The 20,028-nt window shown below is 43.7% G+C and overlaps 2 protein-coding genes across 3 annotated transcripts in view; one reads left to right on the plus strand and one right to left on the minus strand.

Moving 5' to 3' along the window:
- The window catches only part of RNF123 (ring finger protein 123), a 124,949-nt gene extending 112,960 nt beyond the window's left edge, over positions 1 to 11,989 (plus strand). Inside the window, exons 36-40 of the mRNA XM_067463638.1 lie at positions 15 to 95; positions 2,215 to 2,357; positions 5,672 to 5,766; positions 9,923 to 10,008; positions 10,636 to 11,989. Of these exons, the coding sequence (XP_067319739.1) occupies positions 15 to 95; positions 2,215 to 2,357; positions 5,672 to 5,766; positions 9,923 to 10,008; positions 10,636 to 10,735 (505 nt within the window). The 3' untranslated portion in view covers positions 10,736 to 11,989. The remainder of the gene's footprint in view (positions 1 to 14; positions 96 to 2,214; positions 2,358 to 5,671; positions 5,767 to 9,922; positions 10,009 to 10,635) is intronic.
- A 200-nt stretch (positions 11,990 to 12,189) lies between these two features.
- GMPPB (GDP-mannose pyrophosphorylase B) lies at positions 12,190 to 19,872 on the minus strand. 2 transcript variants are annotated; one of them, XR_009630793.2, is made up of 10 exons: positions 19,517 to 19,872; positions 18,219 to 18,299; positions 15,962 to 16,010; positions 15,435 to 15,577; positions 14,816 to 14,974; positions 14,555 to 14,633; positions 13,725 to 13,852; positions 13,305 to 13,487; positions 12,595 to 12,931; positions 12,190 to 12,560 (listed from the first exon to the last, which is right to left on the minus strand). XR_009630793.2 is itself a non-coding variant. In XM_060765726.2 (9 exons), the coding sequence occupies exons 1-9, from the start codon at positions 19,643 to 19,645 to the stop codon at positions 12,800 to 12,802; spliced, it is 1,083 nt and encodes a 360-aa protein (XP_060621709.1). In that variant the 5' UTR covers positions 19,646 to 19,872; the 3' UTR covers positions 12,190 to 12,799. The 2 variants fall into 2 exon arrangements, 1 of the variants encoding a protein (XP_060621709.1); XM_060765726.2 differs by having other exon boundaries at positions 12,190 to 12,931.
- Positions 19,873 to 20,028: the final 156 nt, after the last annotated feature.

The following is a 20,028-nucleotide window of genomic DNA, read 5'->3' on the forward strand; positions in this document are numbered from 1 at the left end:
TTATTGTGATCCAGATTCCAGACTGGAAGATTTGACTACTCTGTACACAGGAGGACTGGCCAATGCAAATCAGAGGAGGATTCTCAGTTCTCCAGGTGCAACCCGCAATTCTTGCTCTCTGTGTGGACCCATCTCTTCCCCACACTTCTGGCTTCAGCCGCTGCTGTGGCAATTAACAGTTTTGTTTCTCTCTCAATGCCGAAAGTAGACACCTTTGTTTCAGTCTCCAACCTTTGTTTCAGTCTCTTTCTGCTGCTAGAGTGGCTGTGACCAATGCTACTCTGTGGAAATTGTGCATTTCCTGCTAGGTTTAAGTAGCCCTTAGTGGGCTGCTACAGGTGTAGTAGAGCCCACTTTTTTCTCACTCTCCCTATCCCGGTTTGACTTGGGAACATGAAGCAGATTGGGAATAGGTGGGGCATTCTTTTGATGCACATCAAAAGGTGGGAATCACAATTGAACCTATAGAATGTGGTGTGCATATCTCCTGTGAACAGAATGTGAACAGTATGTTCTTTAAATTGAGTAAGAACACATTTAGAGGTGACAGTGGCAGGATCCGACAGGTTGATCAAAGATTCTGGAGGAGCTAGAGATTCCTAGAGAGGTGTTCTGCCAGGTTTTTTAAAGTGCTGTTTTTTATTTGTTGTTCTTTCCGATTTTGCAGAGATCATGTTCCCCTAACCCTAGCAAATGAAAAACCATGGGCCAGTATTGCTTTACTCATCAAAATTTTATTCATTTTCATTAAAATGTAAATAAATCACTTGGGAATGAAATAAAACTGTCAAAAAACATCATTGGAGACAAGGAATAGGATGGGGGAGTAGGAATTTCAGCTCAGCCTTCCTTCCCATGATGTGCTTTAATGCTTACACTTTGACACATTACTTGATAGGGATTCAGCAACAGATTCAATGCTGATGTGGATCTCCTACCTCCACATCTAGCCAGGTATCAAGTCCTAATTATTTACTTACTATAATTGCCTCCTTCAGAACAGAAAGAATGAATTGCTGAAAGGCTAGTGAGAGTAGATAGAAATTCTGCGCTGTTGTTCCTGAACTGAAAAATGCAGGAACCCAGAACACAAACACCATTATTTTTTAAAGAAAAGCCAGAGTTCCCTCTTAATGGCTTTGCAGCCCCAACACGCCCTCCTGCTTCTTCCTGCGGTGTGTTTTCCATACAGCCATCCTTGTTTCTTTCACTCTGTGGTTCAAGATTCACTGAGCTGAGCTACTTTAGCAAATGCACTCTGAGAGCCAATCCAGTTGCTAAGCATCTGCTCTTCAGAGAACCAGCAATAAAATCAAAAGTAAAATATCAGCTGTCCAAGACCATTTTAATTGCCGAATGCTTTCTCTTTTGAGGGATTTTTAGTCTCTGGTTGTTTCAGACACATTTGCTTCAGTTCCTGTTTTCTTAGAGTGTTTTTGTTACTTCTTGTGTGCCTTTGATACAAGCCATTAGATCTCGAGGCTTCGAGGATTCAGCTGTATTTTGAGGAAAATTCTCTACCTAGAAAGAGCTAAAATTATGTTAGGATAAAAGAACTCTTCAAATGTACTAGAGACTTTCATTTTTCCAGTAAGAGGCTAGATGTCCTTAATAAGTCCTCTGATCCAGAAAATTGTTTTTCCTTCTGAGTTTTTAAGGCAATTCTGTCTTTTTTTCCTTGTTTCTCAGTGGACAGCATCTGCATCCCAGTAGATCTAATCTGCTATCTTTCTTCTTCTTCTTCTACCACTGCCATGTGCCTGTGCTTCTCTTGCTAGGACCCTGGTGAGCCATGGCTGGTGATGGCTTCAGGACAGCAGCCTTTGTAAGGTGCTCCGAAAAGACTTTGCCTTAAAGGTCTGAGGAGTCTCCTTGCGCCTCACTGTGTCAGTTCTCATGATATAATGTGATGCTGTCCAGTTATTGTTGTGAGCCACGTGAAGGCGGTGCATTTAAAGGAGTGTCCATCTCTCTGTCTAGAGCCAGCATGTTGTCGTGGTTTGAGCGTTGGACTATGACTCCAGAGAATACTTTGAATTCATTCTTGACCCACTGGATGATCTTGGTCAAGTCACAATCTCTTAGCCTCAAAGGATGGCAAAGGCAAACCATTTTTGAATAAATCCTACCAAAGAGAACTCTGTGATAGGGTTACCATATGTCAGAAACAACTTGAAGGCACACAACCACAAAACTGTCTCTCTGTCTTTCCAGGGCTGAACGGGCAACAGCTGTGCTACTGGCAGATCCTTGTTTCCAACTCCGTTCTATCCAGTACTTGTTGGGTCACACAGAGCCTTTACCACTGGGAGTAGCATCTTCTTCTACTGATAAGAAACATTTTTCCTTGCAGAGTTGTAAGTATTTTTCTAATCCATTGTGTTTGCATATACTATGGATTGTTTAGGCCTCCATGCCTATTAGTCACTTGCAAATTATATGCTTTCTAGCTTTCACTTGGAAAAATGGAGGGAGTAGGGGGGAGATGACCACTGTGATCTCTGATACAGAGTCTTGTAATTTTACTACTTGGGGTTTCTCTCATACTCTTCCCAGGCCTCTTTCTGCCTTCCAGGGATGCCTTTATATTTGAGGCCATCTAACATGTCTTCTGAGTCTTCATGTCAGTAGCTGTTTGTGGCTTCCAGGTGTGGCAGTAATCTTTTCTGGGGTTTCCTTTGAAAGAACTATCCAAGGTGCTGATTCACATCCCTGAAATAGATTCAGTACATTGGACAATTATTTTAAAATTTGGACTAATTTGTGGAGTAGATTCACTGCCCTGTTAACATGGAAGTCCCTTGCTGCTTTACAGCCTGGAAAGACTTTTGTTTTCCCCTTCTTGCATCCCTACTTCCCAGAAGCAGGACTAGACTTAACTGCAACACATTTCTGCCCTCTGAGAAGGATCAACCAACAGTTCAACTAACAGATTTTTTTTCAACATTTTATTTATACCTAAGCTGGTTAACCACTTTTATTACATGCATGCAATGGTGGCTTTTTACAGCAAAGCCAAATGAAAAGAATAAAACTACAGTTATAATACGTACAGTGTAGGATAACAACACAAAGCAAAATAAGACTTTGGCGGCCTTAAATGGATTTGTGGATGCATTTGCTTTGCATACCTTAGCTCCCAGGTTCTGTGGCAACTCCAGTTAAAAGAAAGGCAGGATAGAGACTAAGATGGACATTGAAAACACTTGGCTTTGAGGAGCTGCTGTGGCCAGAGGAAGTGGGAGATAGTTTTGTTTGTTATGAGGAAGGGGCTGATTTTATGGGGAAATATCCATTTGTTTTAGCACCCCTTCTTGACACAACTACCTTCCCAATCAAACAACTTACTACATCATTGTACTGAAATAATCCTGAATACTCCTGCTATTTAATGAAGAGAAGGAAATAAAACAGTGCTTATCCATGCAGAAAGGGGATTGCTGGTCAGAATGTTCTCAGAAAGAAATGTGTTTGTCCATCTCTACAGAAATGGAGAGTATAAAGTAAGCTTTTGTCCTTGACTCTGCCATGCCCTTGAAGTTTGCAAAGATGCAGAAGAGCAATTGGTACGCCAAGTCTGTGGAAACACAGACCCTGAGGAATAGCATAGGCTTTATTTATCCATCCTTAAGGAACTGTTAGTTCCATGGAGGTCTTGAGCTGATGACGGAATAAGACAACGGAGTGCTGAGTTGCCAGAGTGACTGAGAGCTATTGAAAAGTCCTTGCAGCAGGGAGCAAAATGTCTGTTCTGCTTAAGCTCTCTTTAATTGCGCTGATCCTGTCAATTTATCTTATCCTCTTCTGGGTGACAGATGGACTCTAGCCTGAGGCCTTTCCAAATTTTGTTCTCCAGTTGAATGAGTACAAATAAATACACTTGCAGAGTGGCCATTTAATGGATACAATAAACCACATCTTATGATTCTCCTTTTGTAATGGTTCCCCTGTGAATCACCGTTATGCTCAGAAAACTGCATTCCCAGGAAATAGAAGGCAAGAGTTGCCCAGCTAAGCTCTGGACTGTTGCATGCTGAGCACTTTGGGGACAAAGGGGAGGTAGAAATGTTATTCTGAAAGTATGTACATGATTTTTTACTATTAGGAAATATAAAATAACACTGGGAAACTGTTGCAGCAGTTTCCCAGTATTTTCAAACCAGTGGAACTCCAGGATTCATCTATGACTGCTAAACCCTGGAAGTGCATTTCATGAGACAGGCTCTTCCTTGGAGGGCCAGGTGTCTCTTGCTGCAGTGGGAGTTTTCTGGCTTTGGCGAGACTTGCCATTCTTCCCTTCTCTTGAAATCAATTTAAGTGGGGCTTTCCTGTTTGGCAGATGTAGGTCGCCTGCCTTACTAACCATTTAAAAACAAGTGCAACAAGGAAGGCAGCCAACTACAGAGGCCACAGGCTGTTTGTCTTTGTTTTCCTGTTTTGGGGTGCAAGTTGTTTCTCAAAGAGGCAGTTGTTTCCCAGAATGGCTCTTGCTGAGACTTCCCATATCCCTAGCATCTTCCACAATCACTGCTGCATAGAAGGGCCGTGAATCCCCCTATGCAGCAGTGATGGTTTCCCATCCTGTTTCTGTGCCATGAAAGATAAAATTCTTTTCCCAGTCATCAGAGAGTTCCTCCTTTTCAGAGAGAGCCTGATTCCCAAAATGTATGCTTGTTTATCTTTGAGGAGCACAACCGCCACTTGATGATACTGAGTTGGACCAGCAGCTGATGTGCTCCATCAAATGGGCACAGGAAATTGATCTATCAAAGCTTTTATGGGCTCCAGCATATGGCCATTGTCGACATTACTCCTGCTGCCTCTAATAATCTTCCTTGTTGGCTCTAATAAGGGAAAGTTCTGGCTCATTCCTTGCTGCATGAAATTGCAGTAGGCAGCCTAAACAAAAGAAGGCTCCCCATGACAACATGCAGCAGTGTAAGAGCAGTATAAGAGACATACACAAGCAGGGTTGGGGGAGAGATGTGTATGCCTACTGAATGATTTTCCTCATACATTAAAATACGAGCACTTATAGAGACAGCGTTGTTAACCTTCCGTATTAAAAATTAATAGCAGGGAGACCTGTTTCCTTCACTAGTTGCTCATGCAGTTTGCCTTGTTGGCCCTTCAGGCACTGGAGACCTTTCTCCCCTTACATGGTTGGAGAAATGCCTTATTACTCCATATTTCCTTCTTTTTTTAACATTGATTTCCTGCCATCTTCATCAGGATGCACTCTAAGGGGCGCACAATCTTTGGGATTTTGAAAGCTTGCGTACTTTCAGTAACATGAACATTTGTCATAAGAGATTGTAGATCAGGCCAGTTTGATTGTGGCAGGAGGTGTGACTGCAGTATACCCTGAGAACATAGTCTTATGTGAATTCCCCCATATATTCTGTTACCTGGTGGTTTGCAGAAACACAAAGCTTGCTTTGTCAGTGTAGCAACACTTCCAAAATGTTCAAGCCCTTTGTGTCTTACTTGGTTGTGCTGGGCTGTGGCATCATGTGGCCAAACACTTTCATTACAGTTTGTGTTGAATCCTACTTAACCAGTTCTTGATCAGAAAGAGGGTGTGTGTGGCTGGTCCTTTCCTCCTTCAAGTTGTGCTGTTTGGACTTCTCCCCACCTTGTCCCAGTGATATACCTTACTTATTCCCTCCAGACACTGATTATATCAGCCAGGAAGAGCTAGCCAAGGTAGAACAAATGCTTGGCCACCTCAGTGAAGAATCCAAGCAGGCTGCAGCCTCCACCTTGGTAAGTATGTCCAGAGATCTTGCCCTTTCAAATCCACAATAACACGAGGATTGCTCATTCTGGCTCTCAGCATTCCCATGGCCACCCAGAGGCCACAAATGTTATTTGTTTTGCTTATCATCATGTCCCAGGAAATTGGGGTGGTTTAGACATGCAAGATCCAAAGAGTTGTGGATCCAGGCTCTATGGGAAAGAAGTTGGCATTGGTTGAGATCTGGGTCCTTATGTACTGGGACTAAGGTTGTGTCATGTTGTCAGTGCAAACTAACATCCACCAGTTCCATAGAGCAGTGTGAACTGCATCTGGAAGTGCTCACTCAACAGGTTCAATGTGTGGAGCATAGCAGCATGACTGTAAGCCACAGAGGAGGGCAGTCTGTGCTCTTTTTTCTTTGAGACACTGGTGAGCAAACAGAAGTCCCAGTGTTATGGCATCCTATTTCCTTTAGTGAAAGGAGTCCTGCTTTTTGTGGTCCCCTCATTCTTTCCCCTCCTCTCAGTCCTTCCCAAAATATGAATTATTTTAAATACATATGTTGTCCTGAGAGCTTTATAGTATAAGGTGTGATGTAATATTTTTAAAGAATCTGCAATTCCTCGAAAGCCTGAATCATAGAAGCCAAATAAACTCTGCAAAAAAAAGTAGATAAAATGTAAGTAGGCTTAATAGATTTATTTGAAGTGTATGTTTGTGTGAGAAGTTTCAAAATAGTGAATTTTGGAGCAACGGACAAAGAGTTGAAAGCATGCTGAGGAGGAAGGACTAGAAGCTGTCCAAATTGATTCTGGCTGCTGGACTCCCCATGTGTTGCTCTGTCTGGGTGACCTCCGGAGAGAATCAGTGATCCATCAAGAAACATGATAGCTGCCAGGGCCTGGGTGTGAATTATTGATGGGGCTGCTCACCTTCCAGCTGCAGTTTGGAGCTGCATGAGAGAAGGCTGCTGCAGTGAGAGGGAGGGTGGAGTGGCATGGACACGAGAACTCTGTCCCTGGACACAGCAGATGCTCTTGGTCTGTCAAGGCCAGTCCTGGGGCAGAAATGAATCTCTGTTAAGACCACCAGGGCATTTGCTATAGGAATTCAGCAGAGGGAGTTTGCCCAAATAGATTTACCCTCTGAGCTCCCTCAAAATCATACTTAAAGAGAACAGACTGTGTATCTGCACACTGGATAGATAGACTGCATTCAGCTCTGCAGGTATAGTTTATCTTTTTCTTCCAAAAGAGTCACAAGAGATGAAACTTTTGTATCTTTGACTTTAAAAAAAGAGGAAAAGGCTCACTTTCTCCCCCTTGTGGCTATGGGACATTCTGCTCATTGAGATTGCTTTTGTTGGACACAGAGAGAGCCCTCTCTTCCCTTTTGAGCTCATTTGGAGAAAGGTGTTCCTGTATACTTGGATGTTCCAGCTACAGGCAACTGGGTCTCCTAGTAAAAGAATCTGCATTTTAAAAACATATTCAAAATTAGAGGTTGCCTCTCCACCCGAAACCTCACCCCCTGCATTTATTGGGCATAGTTGAGAAGGAAATGAAGAGGGTTTGGTCTTGCAAGTCAGAACTCCTTCCTTCCTCGTGGAAGTGGAATGTAATCCAGCCAATAATGTTCCTGTTACAACTGAAGATAGGGTGGCTTGGTGGTCTCTTATTCAAAAGGTTATTCATCAAAATCAACTTGGTGGTAGTTAACAACAAATGTTATAGCTTTTGACACTGAAACTGGGGGAGAGGTTGCCTATACTCGCATTCCCATACTGCTATAAGCTACTAAGAGTTGCCCAGCTGCAATCAAACCCATTCCCATCTTTCACTCACAGGGAAATTCCTCTACCCATCTGAATTTAGGCTGGGTCACTTTTAAACACAGTGTAGCCCTATGAGTTCCAGGCAAAAGCTGGCATGTGAGATAACACCTTCTTTTTGGCAGCAAGCCTTCTAATGTCCAAGTATCCCAGCAGAAAAAACTGTGACAAATGAAGCCATAGTGAGCAACTGGCAGTGAGAGAGGGGTGAGGGCAGTGTCCCCATAGCCCCCTAAGGGCCACACTCACCCAGCGAGCTTGAGTGCTTCTCTTTTCTTCTCCAGTTCCACAAAGTGGCAACTAGAAATTGCATTGCAGCACCAAGCTAGGCCCTGCCATCAGGTGCTCTATTCTGGAAGCAAGGCTGTTTTGGGAGTAGGCTATCAAGTGCAAGAGCTACTCCCTGGAACAGATGACAAAGACTAAAATATTTTCATGTGCTAACAGTATTTCAAGATCTTTTGGACCAATGCACCAGTCGCCCTGTTAGCAGCTGATTTCTTAAGTTCAAATTCATTGGAGTCAGCATCAAGTACTTGGGTTTTCCGTGACTCCTGGAAGGCATTTTTGTGTGTATTTTTGGATCTTCAGTGTGGGTTTATTTTTAGATAGCCTTGAGTCACTAGACTGGGTGAGGATGATGTTGCATCTCCTCCAAGGAGAGATGTCCCTGTTCTTCAAACCTACCCTGACTCTGCATTTACTGGCTGGAATCTGGCTGAGGCGCTATGCTCGCAGTTTCATTTTTTTGCGAGAGAAGGCAGATGAAATCTTTTGGCTCCAAACAGTGAATTATGACAGTCCTTTTCTTCCTTCTTAACCATGGCGTCCATGGCCTTTATTCTCTTATCAGTACAGTTGACTAGTATGCCACTGCTGTGCATTGAATGGCCAAATTTTAAAAGGGAGTTTTCCACATGAGTTCTCTCTCCTACTGTTCTCTCCCCCCTACCCTCAATACAACAAATGCTTCATAGCCAAGGATGGGGTGCTCCCCAGAAACTGGAGTACAAACAGGGTTATCCATGATACACTTATTTAAATGGCCATTCTAGAACCCTTGAAACAGAAATCACAGAGTTGGAAGAGACCTCATAGGCCATCCAGTCCAACCCCCTGCCAAGAAGCAGGAATATTATATTCAAAGCACCCCTGACAGATGGCCATCCAGCCTCTGTTTAAAAGCTTCCAAAGAAGGAGTCTCCACCACATTCCGAGGCAGAGAGTTCCACTGCTGAATGGCTCTCACAGTCAGGAAGTTCTTCCTCATGTTCAAATGGAATCTAAAGCACTGTGCCACCACAGCAAACACATTAGAACAGTGGTTCTCAACCTGGGGTCCCCAGATGTTTATGGCCTACAACTCCCAGAAATCCCAGCTAGTTTACAAGCTATTAGGATTTCTGGGAGTTGAAGGCCTAAAACATCTGGGGACCCCAGGTTGAGAACCACTGCATTAGAACCAGGAAATGTAGAGGCCTCCACCCAAATTGAATATTTGTTATTGTGTGCTTCAGGCAAACCCCAACTTATAGCAACATTATCTTCAGAGTTTTCTTGGCAAAATTTATTTCAGTGTTTTCCATTGCCTTATTCAAAGGTTGAAAGAATGTGAGTTGCCCAAAGTCATTCTGAGCTTCCATGCCTGGGGAGGGATTTGGGGTCCTGGTGCAACTGTAAAATCACTACACCACAGCTCCACCTAAACAGAACATATTCTATGAGGATCTAGGTTTTCCAGTAGTGAGCAGTCTTATAGCTTTTTAGATGCCTTTGGTTTTTGATCAAGATCCTTTCATGTGACCAAACCTTTCAGGAAGAATCCAAACCTGTTCTGTCTTTCAGGAGTCGCATAAAAACATTCGGGTCAAATATCTACTTTCTGTTACTACTTTCTGTCTTCTTCTCCAGCCTCATTTTAACACTAGTTGGGATCCAGAAGTCCTTATTCCCCCCAATAAAGTCGGTTTTTTCAAGTAGATGTGATACTTTCGCTTTATACTTTCCCTTGAACTTACACCTCAGAATATTCTGGAGTGAGAAGCTTAAAAGCACAAAGAATATTTGAGTTGTTCATATTGTTACTGAGCAGCACTCACTATTCCTACACCTGGTATGGGCATCATGTGGTTCTCTGGATATGGTTTAACTGCAGCTTTTCATAGCCCCCAGACAAAGAGCCACGGGTTAGAAAGGATGGGAGCTGCAGTCCAACATCTAGAGCATTGCATGACTCCCACTTCTGCCCTAACCCTTGAAACCAAAGTGCTATTCTCCTGTCATTGAACTTGGTCATAATGTTGACCAACTTCTGGCAGTTTTTAATACAGGTATGTTTTTCTCTCTTGTAGCCTACGAGTGAGGAGGATTTGTGCCCTATCTGCTATGCGCACCCAATCTCTGCCATATTCAAGCCATGCTCCCACAAATCATGCAAGTGAGTCAACTATTTGTGGCAGAGGGTGTTTTTTTCATACTGATTAGACTGTAACATTGCATGCAGAATTTAGCCTCCTAGGAAAGAGCCTCCTTACTTAATCCTTCAGGCTGCGAAAGTGGGCTTAAAAATGTGTGCTCCACAAAGAAAAAGGAGACATCTGACAGCTAGCTCAGCAGATGGTCTCCATGCTAAAAAGGTCACTGCCATGTAATTTTATGTGGCCCGTGAGGTCCAGAGGCATTTCAGCGCTTGCAGCATTTTGAATGGCTGTGCTTGCATTTTGTTTTATGTTTATTGATACTTTCAGAAAACAATTAATGGATGAATGAGGATGGTGTGTGATATAGTAACTCAGGTTATTAAACAATATTTTAAGTAGCAGTTACGTTTATACAGTCTTACCATTACAAACAGCCTCTTGAAGGCAACCATCAGGCTGATGGTAAAAATGAGTTTGACACCCCTGCCTTGAAGGTATTAAATATAGAAGCTAAACCTAAGCTTGGTCTCTGCCCTGAGTCCTCCTTTGGGGGTTGAGAAGGACAGGATATAAAGGTTTTAAATAAATAAATAAATTCTGAAAACATGTGTGCATTTAGAGCTTTTCCTTTTCTCTCTTTCTAGAGCCTGCATCAACCAGCACCTGATGAACAACAAGGACTGCTTCTTCTGCAAGGCCACCATCACGGGTGTGGACGATTACATTAAGCCGGCCACCTCCTAGTGCCTGGACCCTGCAGGGCAGGGCCGCATGCCTGGGCCACTCCTCCGCAGGGTGGCTCTCTCTCCCTCCCTCCCTCTTCTGAGGGCACCTCTGTCAAAGGCGGCCACTGTTCTGCACAGCTGAGCTCCCTTTTATTTATAACACCTCTTGCAGGCCAAGTACTGCTGTATGCATCATTTAGGTCACATTGTCCCCTTCAGTCCCCTGAATTTAGGTACATTTCCTGCCACTTTCATTGACTCCAAACAAACAGGTATTGGGCTTTCCACATGGGGTATGTACAAGGGGCAGAACATACTCAGGTTCTCTACCTCAGCCTGAATCTGTAGCTCCTTTCCTATATCTATCCCGGGAACCCTGCCTTGTACTGTAGCTGGAAACTTGGGTGGCAGCATGGTACTCCCCGTGATGGGATGCCAACTGCTCACCAGCCACGTGTGTTCTTGCCACTGCTGCAGCACTTTGTTATTTGGCCTTGCATATGTGTCTCAGAGTTGGTTCAAATATTTATGCGGACATGCTGTGCAGTAGCTCTTCTGCCTGTACCACGCTATACGTTGGCTTTGGAGACTGAGGGAGATTGGAAGTAATTCTCGGTGTGAAATCAAGAGGTGGTACAGGCCAGGGATAGACTGTACCCATTTGTCTGCCTAAAAATTTGAATTTGCTCTTCAGGAATCTGGTTCCTTTTCTTTGAAGGTGAAGAAAGCCCGGAGAAGCATAGTGAAAGCTTTTGAAGGCCTTTGTTGTGGGGAGCTTGGTGATGTGACAAAAGGCACCCTATGCTGCAACTAACATTAGTGCAGAGATCTGAACTAACATCCAGGCTTCTCCAAGAAAGAAAGAAAGATCAGATGCCATAGTGACCAGGATTTGATCCCTGCATTGTGTAGTGGTTGGGAGAAGCATCAATTAGACTGATTTTTCTGGGTTACGATAGGTGTACATCTGTCTGCACTGTTATCTTCCACCAGCCGAAGGTGCCTATGGCACCAGCCCTTCACTGTGTGACCAGGCTGCCTCTTCCAGCCAGGAGCAGACAACATTTTTTTTAAAAAAAAAACAACAAAAACATTTACTAACTGTGTGTGAGACTTGTAACCTGAAGTGTTGGGGAGGGTAGCAAGCATTATGCTTGGAGCAAGGAATTTAACTTATGTGCATCTATGATTGTCACCCTCCCTGAAGCCCCTCCAAACTGGAGAGGGTGTTACTTCCATAAAATGGAATATTATTAAATTATTATTCCTTAAAGCTGTAAGGTGTGTGTTCTTCCTGACTGTTACACATCTCTGGGAGGAAGGGTACAGCAAGTAATGGGCAAGCAGGTGACAAAGGAACTATGGGAATTTTTACTAGGGTGGCATTAGTAAAAAGTGAGCTATAGTTTAGGACTACTGCTACCCTCTTTAGTTCCTCTGGGGAACATGAAACATATGACACTTCACAGTATCTATTATTCATTATTATATAATATTTCATGTTTTCATTACACAATGGAGCTCTGTCCAGAGCTCTTGAACAATACAGATGGTGGTTATTGGCCATTTAGAGGAAGGGAGCCAGTTTGTGTAAGGCAGTAAGAGTTCCCTTGACAAGCACTGCATCCTGTGTCCCAAGGTGCTTCAGCAGCAGCAGCCAAGTGCTCCGTTGAAGTGACCACACTGCATGCCGTCCATTTCTTTCCCCATTCCTATTGCAGCCTGTTCTCTTGCAGTGGCTGAGATGCTCTGCTATCTCAGCATCTGCAGTACAAGCAGTTCATTTCCTATTTGCTGACCTTCCAAACGAGGGCTGCTGGTGCAGGTAAACCTCTTCTACCTTGCTTCCAAGAAGCAATTCAGAAGTTGCTGCATGACTTTCCCATAGCTGTACTCCCAAGGCAGGCCCGAAAAAGGGTTAGGAGGTCAGCAGCAGGAGCAGAGTTAATATTTTGATTTGGAGAGTTTAGTTGAGAATTCAGCAAAGAGTCCCAACTGCCAAGGCACAGAGAGGGATATCTCATGAGAGGGCAGAAGAGGAAGGCTCCCAATCAGCAGGACCCACACTCCGCATCCAGAACGCCTACATAATGATGCGTGGCTCTGGTACGGATTCGGCAATAGATTTGTGAGGCAACACGTTGGCACCATTGAGGTAGAGTTCATCATTCACAATGACATCCTCTCCTAGCACCGTCACATTCTCCATCCGCACCTGATGGAAAAGCAAGTCAAAGGGATACGCTTTAGATCTTGGGCCAAGGGAGTAAGTCAAGGCAGTTACATCATATACAGAATAACCACCAACCATATTACAGATTGATACTGTCATGTGGAGGAAGAATTGTTATGATATCAGTTCCCAAAGCAACGGAACACTGGACATGACGAAATGTATGCATCCCATGCTAATATTTAAAGAATATGCACGGTGAAGCCTAATTTTGTTCACAAGAGTGAAAACCCCATCACGAACGGAACATATCCCTCTGGCTTTTGAGAATACTGTCCATTTGAGTTCACACTTCAGGAGGTGCAGACAGAATTCAGCCTTATTCAGCCACATCTCTGTCTTCATCAACACTCACCCATTGTCCCACGGAGGAGCTCCAGCCAACAATACAGGATTCAAGCCAGGAATGGGAACGGATGCGTGATCCCTTCAGAACAGTGCAACGCTTGATCCGGACGCCATCTTCTACCACTACGCCTGCCCCAATGGTGACATTAGGACCAATACTGCAGTTTGATCCAATCTTGGCAGTGGGGTCCTAAAATTGAGAGAACAAACTCGCATGAAAGAGAGCTTTAGTCTTTGAACCTGCTCAAAAACCAAGCAATAGTTTCCTCTTCCACTGCAGAAATTAAGCATTTGACTAGATTTCCAACTTTCAGCCCCTAAAGCAATATCAAGAGCTACCGTTTCTCTCCTCAGTATAGCACTCAATCTAGACTGACCTGTACTGAAATGCTTACTATTCTTCAAACAGAAACAAAAATGAATTTACCACCAGTACATTCCCCATAAAGCCTTGTCCTGAATGCAACCGTTCGGGCTGCTTTAGCCGGAGGGACTGTAGATACATGCACATGCCAGTCAGGAAGTCTTTGGGTTGCCCAATATCCATCCAGAACCCTGTGATGAAAAAAAACTTGCATTAATAAGGCTCAGATTTCCTTTCAGACTTTATATTAGGGTTACTAACATAAATTGTATGAATGGGTGGAGTGCTGGGTCTAATGTGGAAAAGATAGACTTATTTCACATGTCTAACGAAATCTTATTACTCTCAACAACATCTGGTGGTAAATGCTACAAAGCCAGTAACAGTTGAAAATAGGATATGTGATGAGGACCACTTGATCAAACTAAAGGACACATCTCATCCCATCTAATTTTCATCAACCAGATGCTTCTTAGTCTACAAGCAGGAAATGGGATCAAAATCTCAGTCTTATAAGTACTTCCCAGCAATTAGGATTCACAAGCATGCAGCCTCAGTCTATTCCTAGAGAAAGCATATAACCATGTGTGCAGAAACACTGTTAAATATTCAAATGCAAAGCATAACTTTATTTAGCCTTTTAAATGCTGGTCCATCTTTCAGATGCCACGGTGTGTTTTGATAGTTTTGGCCCAGCTCTCTAATCTGTTAACATCACTTTGGATTCTGACCCTGTACTCTGAGGTATCTGCTCTCCCTCCCAATTTGGTGTCACCTGCCAACTTGGTAAGCATGCCTTCTAGTCCATCATCCAAGTCCTTATCAAGGACTTGGATGATGGACTAGAAAGTATGCTTATCAAATCTGCTCACCTGCCAGAGTATGATCCTTACCCTGGAGTTCCATGGCATACAACTGGCCTTGCTCTGCCATCACTGGAAATATTTCCTTCTCAATTGAAGTTGGACGCAGCTAAGAGAAGACAAAACTTCCATCAGTTGGCCGTTCCAGATGTGTAGGATGCACAGTTCCCATGGGCATAATAAATGCTTACTTTTACATTCAGGTCGGAAGGAGAGGGTCAACCAGAATCTAGCCCAAGCAACCCCAATTTGCCCTATGCAATATCCTATTCTGACATTCCGGTCCCATACCTGGATTCGTTCTAACACACTTGGATTAAGAATGTACATGCCAGCATTGATCTTGTTGGAGACAAAAACTTGGGGTTTTTCAACAAAGCGGTGTATACACCCGGTATCTGCATCACACACCACTACACCATATTTGGAAGGCTCCTCCACTTTTGTCACCTGCAAGGTAAAGTGGGTGTCAGTGCCAGCCACAGGAATCAAACACAGTTGAGTAAATAGCACAAAAATTAACATTATGCATACATGGTCATTTTTTATTCTGATTCCACTTAATAGCATTTATACAAATTTCTGGGCAAAAGTAAGGTTAAGATGGGAACAAGACCACAGAGCTCTTGGTGTGCACCTCACAATTGTCTACTTATTAATTAGCATTTCTGTTCCATTTGTCAACAAAAAGAGGTCTTCAAAACATTGTAGAAGTATATGTGGTTTTTTAAATTGTAGTTTTCTAGTGTGTATACAGAATTGATGCAATTCCTGCTTTCTATGTCCTCACCTACTTGGTTGTGTTCAGGTTTTGGCAGATCCGCAACTATTAGAATTTAGAAAATATCCTCAAACTATACAAAATAATGAAACACTGCAAGCACATTACTCATCTTGCTTAAATTCTTACCACAATTGTGCCCTCCTTTCCATGATGCCTGTGGAAGCGCACCATGTCTGCAAAGGGGAAGTCACAGATCACATCACTGTTGAGCACAAAAAAAGGCTCAGAGTTCTCGACCAACAATTCCCGGGCAAGTGCCAGGGGGCCAGCTGCAAAGGAAACCAGGAGTCATTAGTGTCTCCCTATTTACAATCCCTCCAGAAATTGAAACAAGCATGCACTGCTGAGCCCACCTCAGGCAATCACTTCAGATACAGCTAATATGTAGATTAAGTGCTCGGCTCTCACTGACATGCGATCTAGACCCCCAGCACTATCAAGAGTGTACAAGCTCAAGACTGTACAGAGATTGAGAATCATGTTCACTGGAAGATGGTTACACTTCTTCATCCACAAAGAGGCCACGAGTGAAAGGACTAAGACTATAGTATGTGCCTCCACTCATCTTTTCTCTTTGTGCTTTCTGGAAGCTACTCTCTTTCTCTAAATCCTCACTGTAAACCCACTGACCAGAAAGTAGCAGCATACGTTACCTGTGCCCAGCGGTTCCTTCTCGTGTGACAGGGAGATGTGAATACCCAACTGAAAAAGAAAACAGAATTTGCAATCTCATATCAGAAGGAAAGCAATAAGCAATGTTTTTGTGTGTGGTGTACAAAATGTCAATGACACTATGCCACTGCCCAAGGTTATCATTCCCATCCAGTTCTTCAGAATGTTCACAAATAAGTCATATTAATATTGCCCAATTAAAGCAAGCTATAGACGAAACTCACCCTTTGGTGTTAATGCCTGTTGTAATCCCTCTGCTAGCAAGTTATTACATTAGATGGGATGGCTGAGTAGTATCTTATGGTTGTGTGCCTTCAAGTTGTTTCTGACTCTGATGCAAGCCTATCAAAGAGGGTTTCTTTGGCCTCTGAGGCTGGAAGACCACCCATGAGTGGATAAGGAGGATGCTGAATCATGGTCTCCAAAGCCAACGTCCAACACTCAAAGCAAAACGCCATGCTACCTTATCCCCTTAAAAGCCCACGTTTGTATCATTGCTACAGCACAGAGCCATAGGTAATGTGCCCGACAGACTGCATGAAACCATCAAGGACTTCCCCTGTACTTTCCCCACTCCACTAAAAACATAATTCTGGAAAAATTTGACTTGAGTTCATTCCTGTATAAGGAACCTCTTCTCGGTCTTAAAGCAGCCTAGGAATTTCTAAAATCATAGCAAAATCATCCCACATCGACCCAGGGTTAAAGGGGGCTTTTAATGTTTAAAAGATGACTTTAAAAACTAAAAATTACTTCCTCTGGTCCCAAGGGGAATGAGATTGTGGTGGTCCCTTAGAGAAGGAGATCAAGGTGGCCTATAGCCCCTGACACTTCCAATGCTACTTTGGCATATGAATCTTAAAGCTACCTAATTGAAAGCAAGTCTATCAAACATGTCTGAACTTGGTTAAAATTAGACAGGCTTAAGCCCACTGCAGCCTATAACCATAAAGATTAGATTGATTACAGAGGGAAAGAAAAAAGAGACATTCTGAGCCCAAACTTCCTTAAGTTATCTTAAGATCTATGTCAACAGTGCAAGGCACACTTGAAACCAACACAGAAGAGATCAGTCTAATAGCTGGAAGCTGCTGGCACTTTATACTAGAATAATTGTTGGCTATTTTTTTCCTCTTAGGAATGCATAGAATGCCTGAGTTCAAAACAATAGAAATGCATAGAATGCCTGAGTTCAAAACAATATGTCATCAAATCACAAAAAGAGGCAGTTTTCCTTAAAGGAATTAATCTTGTTTTTTATCAAGATTTTTGTAGCTCCTGTGTCAATAAAACTGATTACCCATAAACTTTCAGTTAGAGGAAGTAAGAGAAAAAGAGTAAGCAAATAGTGCCAGGAAAAGTCCACAGCCGACTTTTACAACATACAGATGAGACAATAGTTACAGATATGCCAACACAAACAGGAATGGTTGATATTCATGATGTTTCAAAATGATGGACCCAATTTCAAAGCACTATATTTCAAGATGGCAACTTGTTACAATTACACAAAAAGTTAAATAAGATTTAATAAGTTACCAAGTTTCACTAATCATTTTGAGCCAGAAACAAATCTAAAAAATAATTCTGCAAATGGAGAATATCTCATTAGGCCTTATGTTGCAGGTTTGCCATCTTGCGAATGACTGGGTCTAGGGCCTGTTTGTGTGCTGGGAGACGCATCTAGTGGCAATGCTTTGAAATGCTATGCACCGCCCTTTCAAGGGATAAGAATTTTATTCATGGGCAGTTGTGGTTGCAGAGATATAGCCATTTCAAAAGGGGTCCATCTTTTTGAAACACTTCTTACTTAGTTTAGCTATATTAAGTTCAATGAAAATGATAGCTTAATACTTCCTAGCTGTATGCTAGCTAGTTTAAATGCTGCACACAAAGATCTTAGTTTTCCACACACACAATATAACTAACTTAGCAAAGTTCATCGCAGATCTTTTTCATTATAAGACTCAAGCTTTGTAATTAAAGTGAGCTGTCAACCCCCTAGGTAACAAACTCTGGAAAGTATGAGCCGAAATACTTGGTGGGATGCTCCGTGAAGCAGTCTGCTCCTAGCTAAAGGCCACTGAGCCACTGACTTTTTCAGAGGTTCATTCATATTAAAGAATGATCTAAGAAAGGTAAGAGAACTCCAACTTTAGATTGATGACTGTGCACAATATCCTAAAAATAAATAGCAAATGCAAGCAGCTTAAGAATTGCTCCTCTCAGGGCACTTACCCTTTGCTCTTGTTCTTTCATCTCTTTCTCTAAAAGTTCTGACATATAGCTAACAGCAAGGATAACATGATTCACACCTGCCTGTCAAAAGGGAAGAAATCAGCAGTCAGTCAAAACTACAGCACACTGGATTGATTCATGGGGTGGAAACTGTGCAACTCCCCAGGGGCTGTTGCTCTGCAATTTCTAGCATCCCCAACCACCGTGGCTAATGGAAAGGAACACTGGGAGCTGTAGGTGAACACCACCTTCAAAGCCACATGGTCCCAACCCTTTATTCACACACATTTTACATGCTTAGCTGATAGAATAAAGGATGAGAATGAATTTTATTATATGGTTACAGAGCAGGAGTAATAGAAAATATATATAGACACCATGAGTGCTCAAGTCTCATTATTTACAACAATGTAGTAAAATTGTGTCCCTCTTAAAAGGTAAAGGTTTCCCCTGACATTAAGTCTAGTCGTGTTTGACTCTGGGGGTGGTTCTCAACTCCATTTCTAAGCCGAAGAGCTGGCATCCAAGTTTGTTTCAGTTCTGATGTTTGGGAAAATATGGCATCTTTGCAGCCCCTGGAAAACTAGAAACCCCCCCCCTCCCCAATTCAGTCGTCTTTGAGGGAGAACATCTGAACTGCATACTGCTGCATCTACCTGCAGAATTAATACAGTTTGACACAGCTTTAACTTCCATGGCTCAGTGCTATGGAATCATTGGAGCTGCAGTTCTGCAACGTCTTTCACCTTCTGTGCCAAAGAGTGCTGGGACCTCACCAAATTACAAATCCCATTGAGTCATGGCTGATCAAGTGGTGTTGAACTATTAATTTTATAGTACAGATCAGGCATGGGCCAACTTGGGCCTTCCAGGTGTTTTGGACTTCAACTCCCACCATTCCTAACAGCCTCAGGCCCTTTCCTTTTCCCCCGCTTAAGCGGCTGAGGGGGAAAAGGAAGGGGCCTGAGGCTGTTAGGAATGGTGGGAGTTGAAGCCCAAAACACCCAGAGGGCCCAAGTTGGCCCATGACTGGTGTAGATGGACCCCAAGAAGTGACATCTTGCTTCTCCAGAGGAGGAGGCACTTAGCCATTTCTAATTCAAGTAAGGCTGCCCCTAGAAAACTAGAAATCGGACCCCTGCGTACAGTGTACTCATTTTTCCTCTCTGCACTCATTTCCTGTGGCTGGAAACAGCAGGGAGGGATCCAACTGGCGAGGGAGATGCGGCACCGCTCCCTCTTGGCTTGCAGAAGCCAGGCCCCTCTTAAAGGGCCCGCGCCCCTTTTTTCTCGCCTACCTTGACCAGGGCCTCCACCTGGTGCAGCAGGATGGGCTTGTTGCAGAACTCCACCAGGGGCTTGGGGGTGCTGAGGGTCAGGGGCCGCAGCCGCGTGCCGTAGCCGCCCACCAGGATCAGCGCCTTCATCCTCGCCTGGCGGGACCGGGCCCAGGTCGAGGCCTGCCGCCCTTCTCGCTCACCCGCCGCCGCCGCTCCTTCCTCCTCGGCCTCCCCCGTCCAGCTCGGCCAGATTCGGGCGCGGAGGCCTGGCAGCCACGAGCTGTGCCACCTCACCCGCCGCTCCCGCTTCCTCCTCGCCCACGGTGCCCAGAACCCAGCTCCACAGCATCGCCGTCAACCGCCTGGCCAATCAAAATCTCTGACGTGTCCTCGCTCCCCGGTTATCCAATAGCGAGAGAGAGCCGGCAGAATTCCTACCCAATCAGATTGAAAGCTACCGTGTCGCCACGGCAACGGCTAGTACGCTAGAAGTGGGCGACCGGAGCTGTGCGTCACATCTGGGCGCCCGA

Source organism: Anolis sagrei, chromosome 2 (genome assembly GCF_037176765.1).
Source record: "Anolis sagrei isolate rAnoSag1 chromosome 2, rAnoSag1.mat, whole genome shotgun sequence".
Lineage (NCBI taxonomy): Eukaryota > Metazoa > Chordata > Lepidosauria > Squamata > Dactyloidae > Anolis > Anolis sagrei.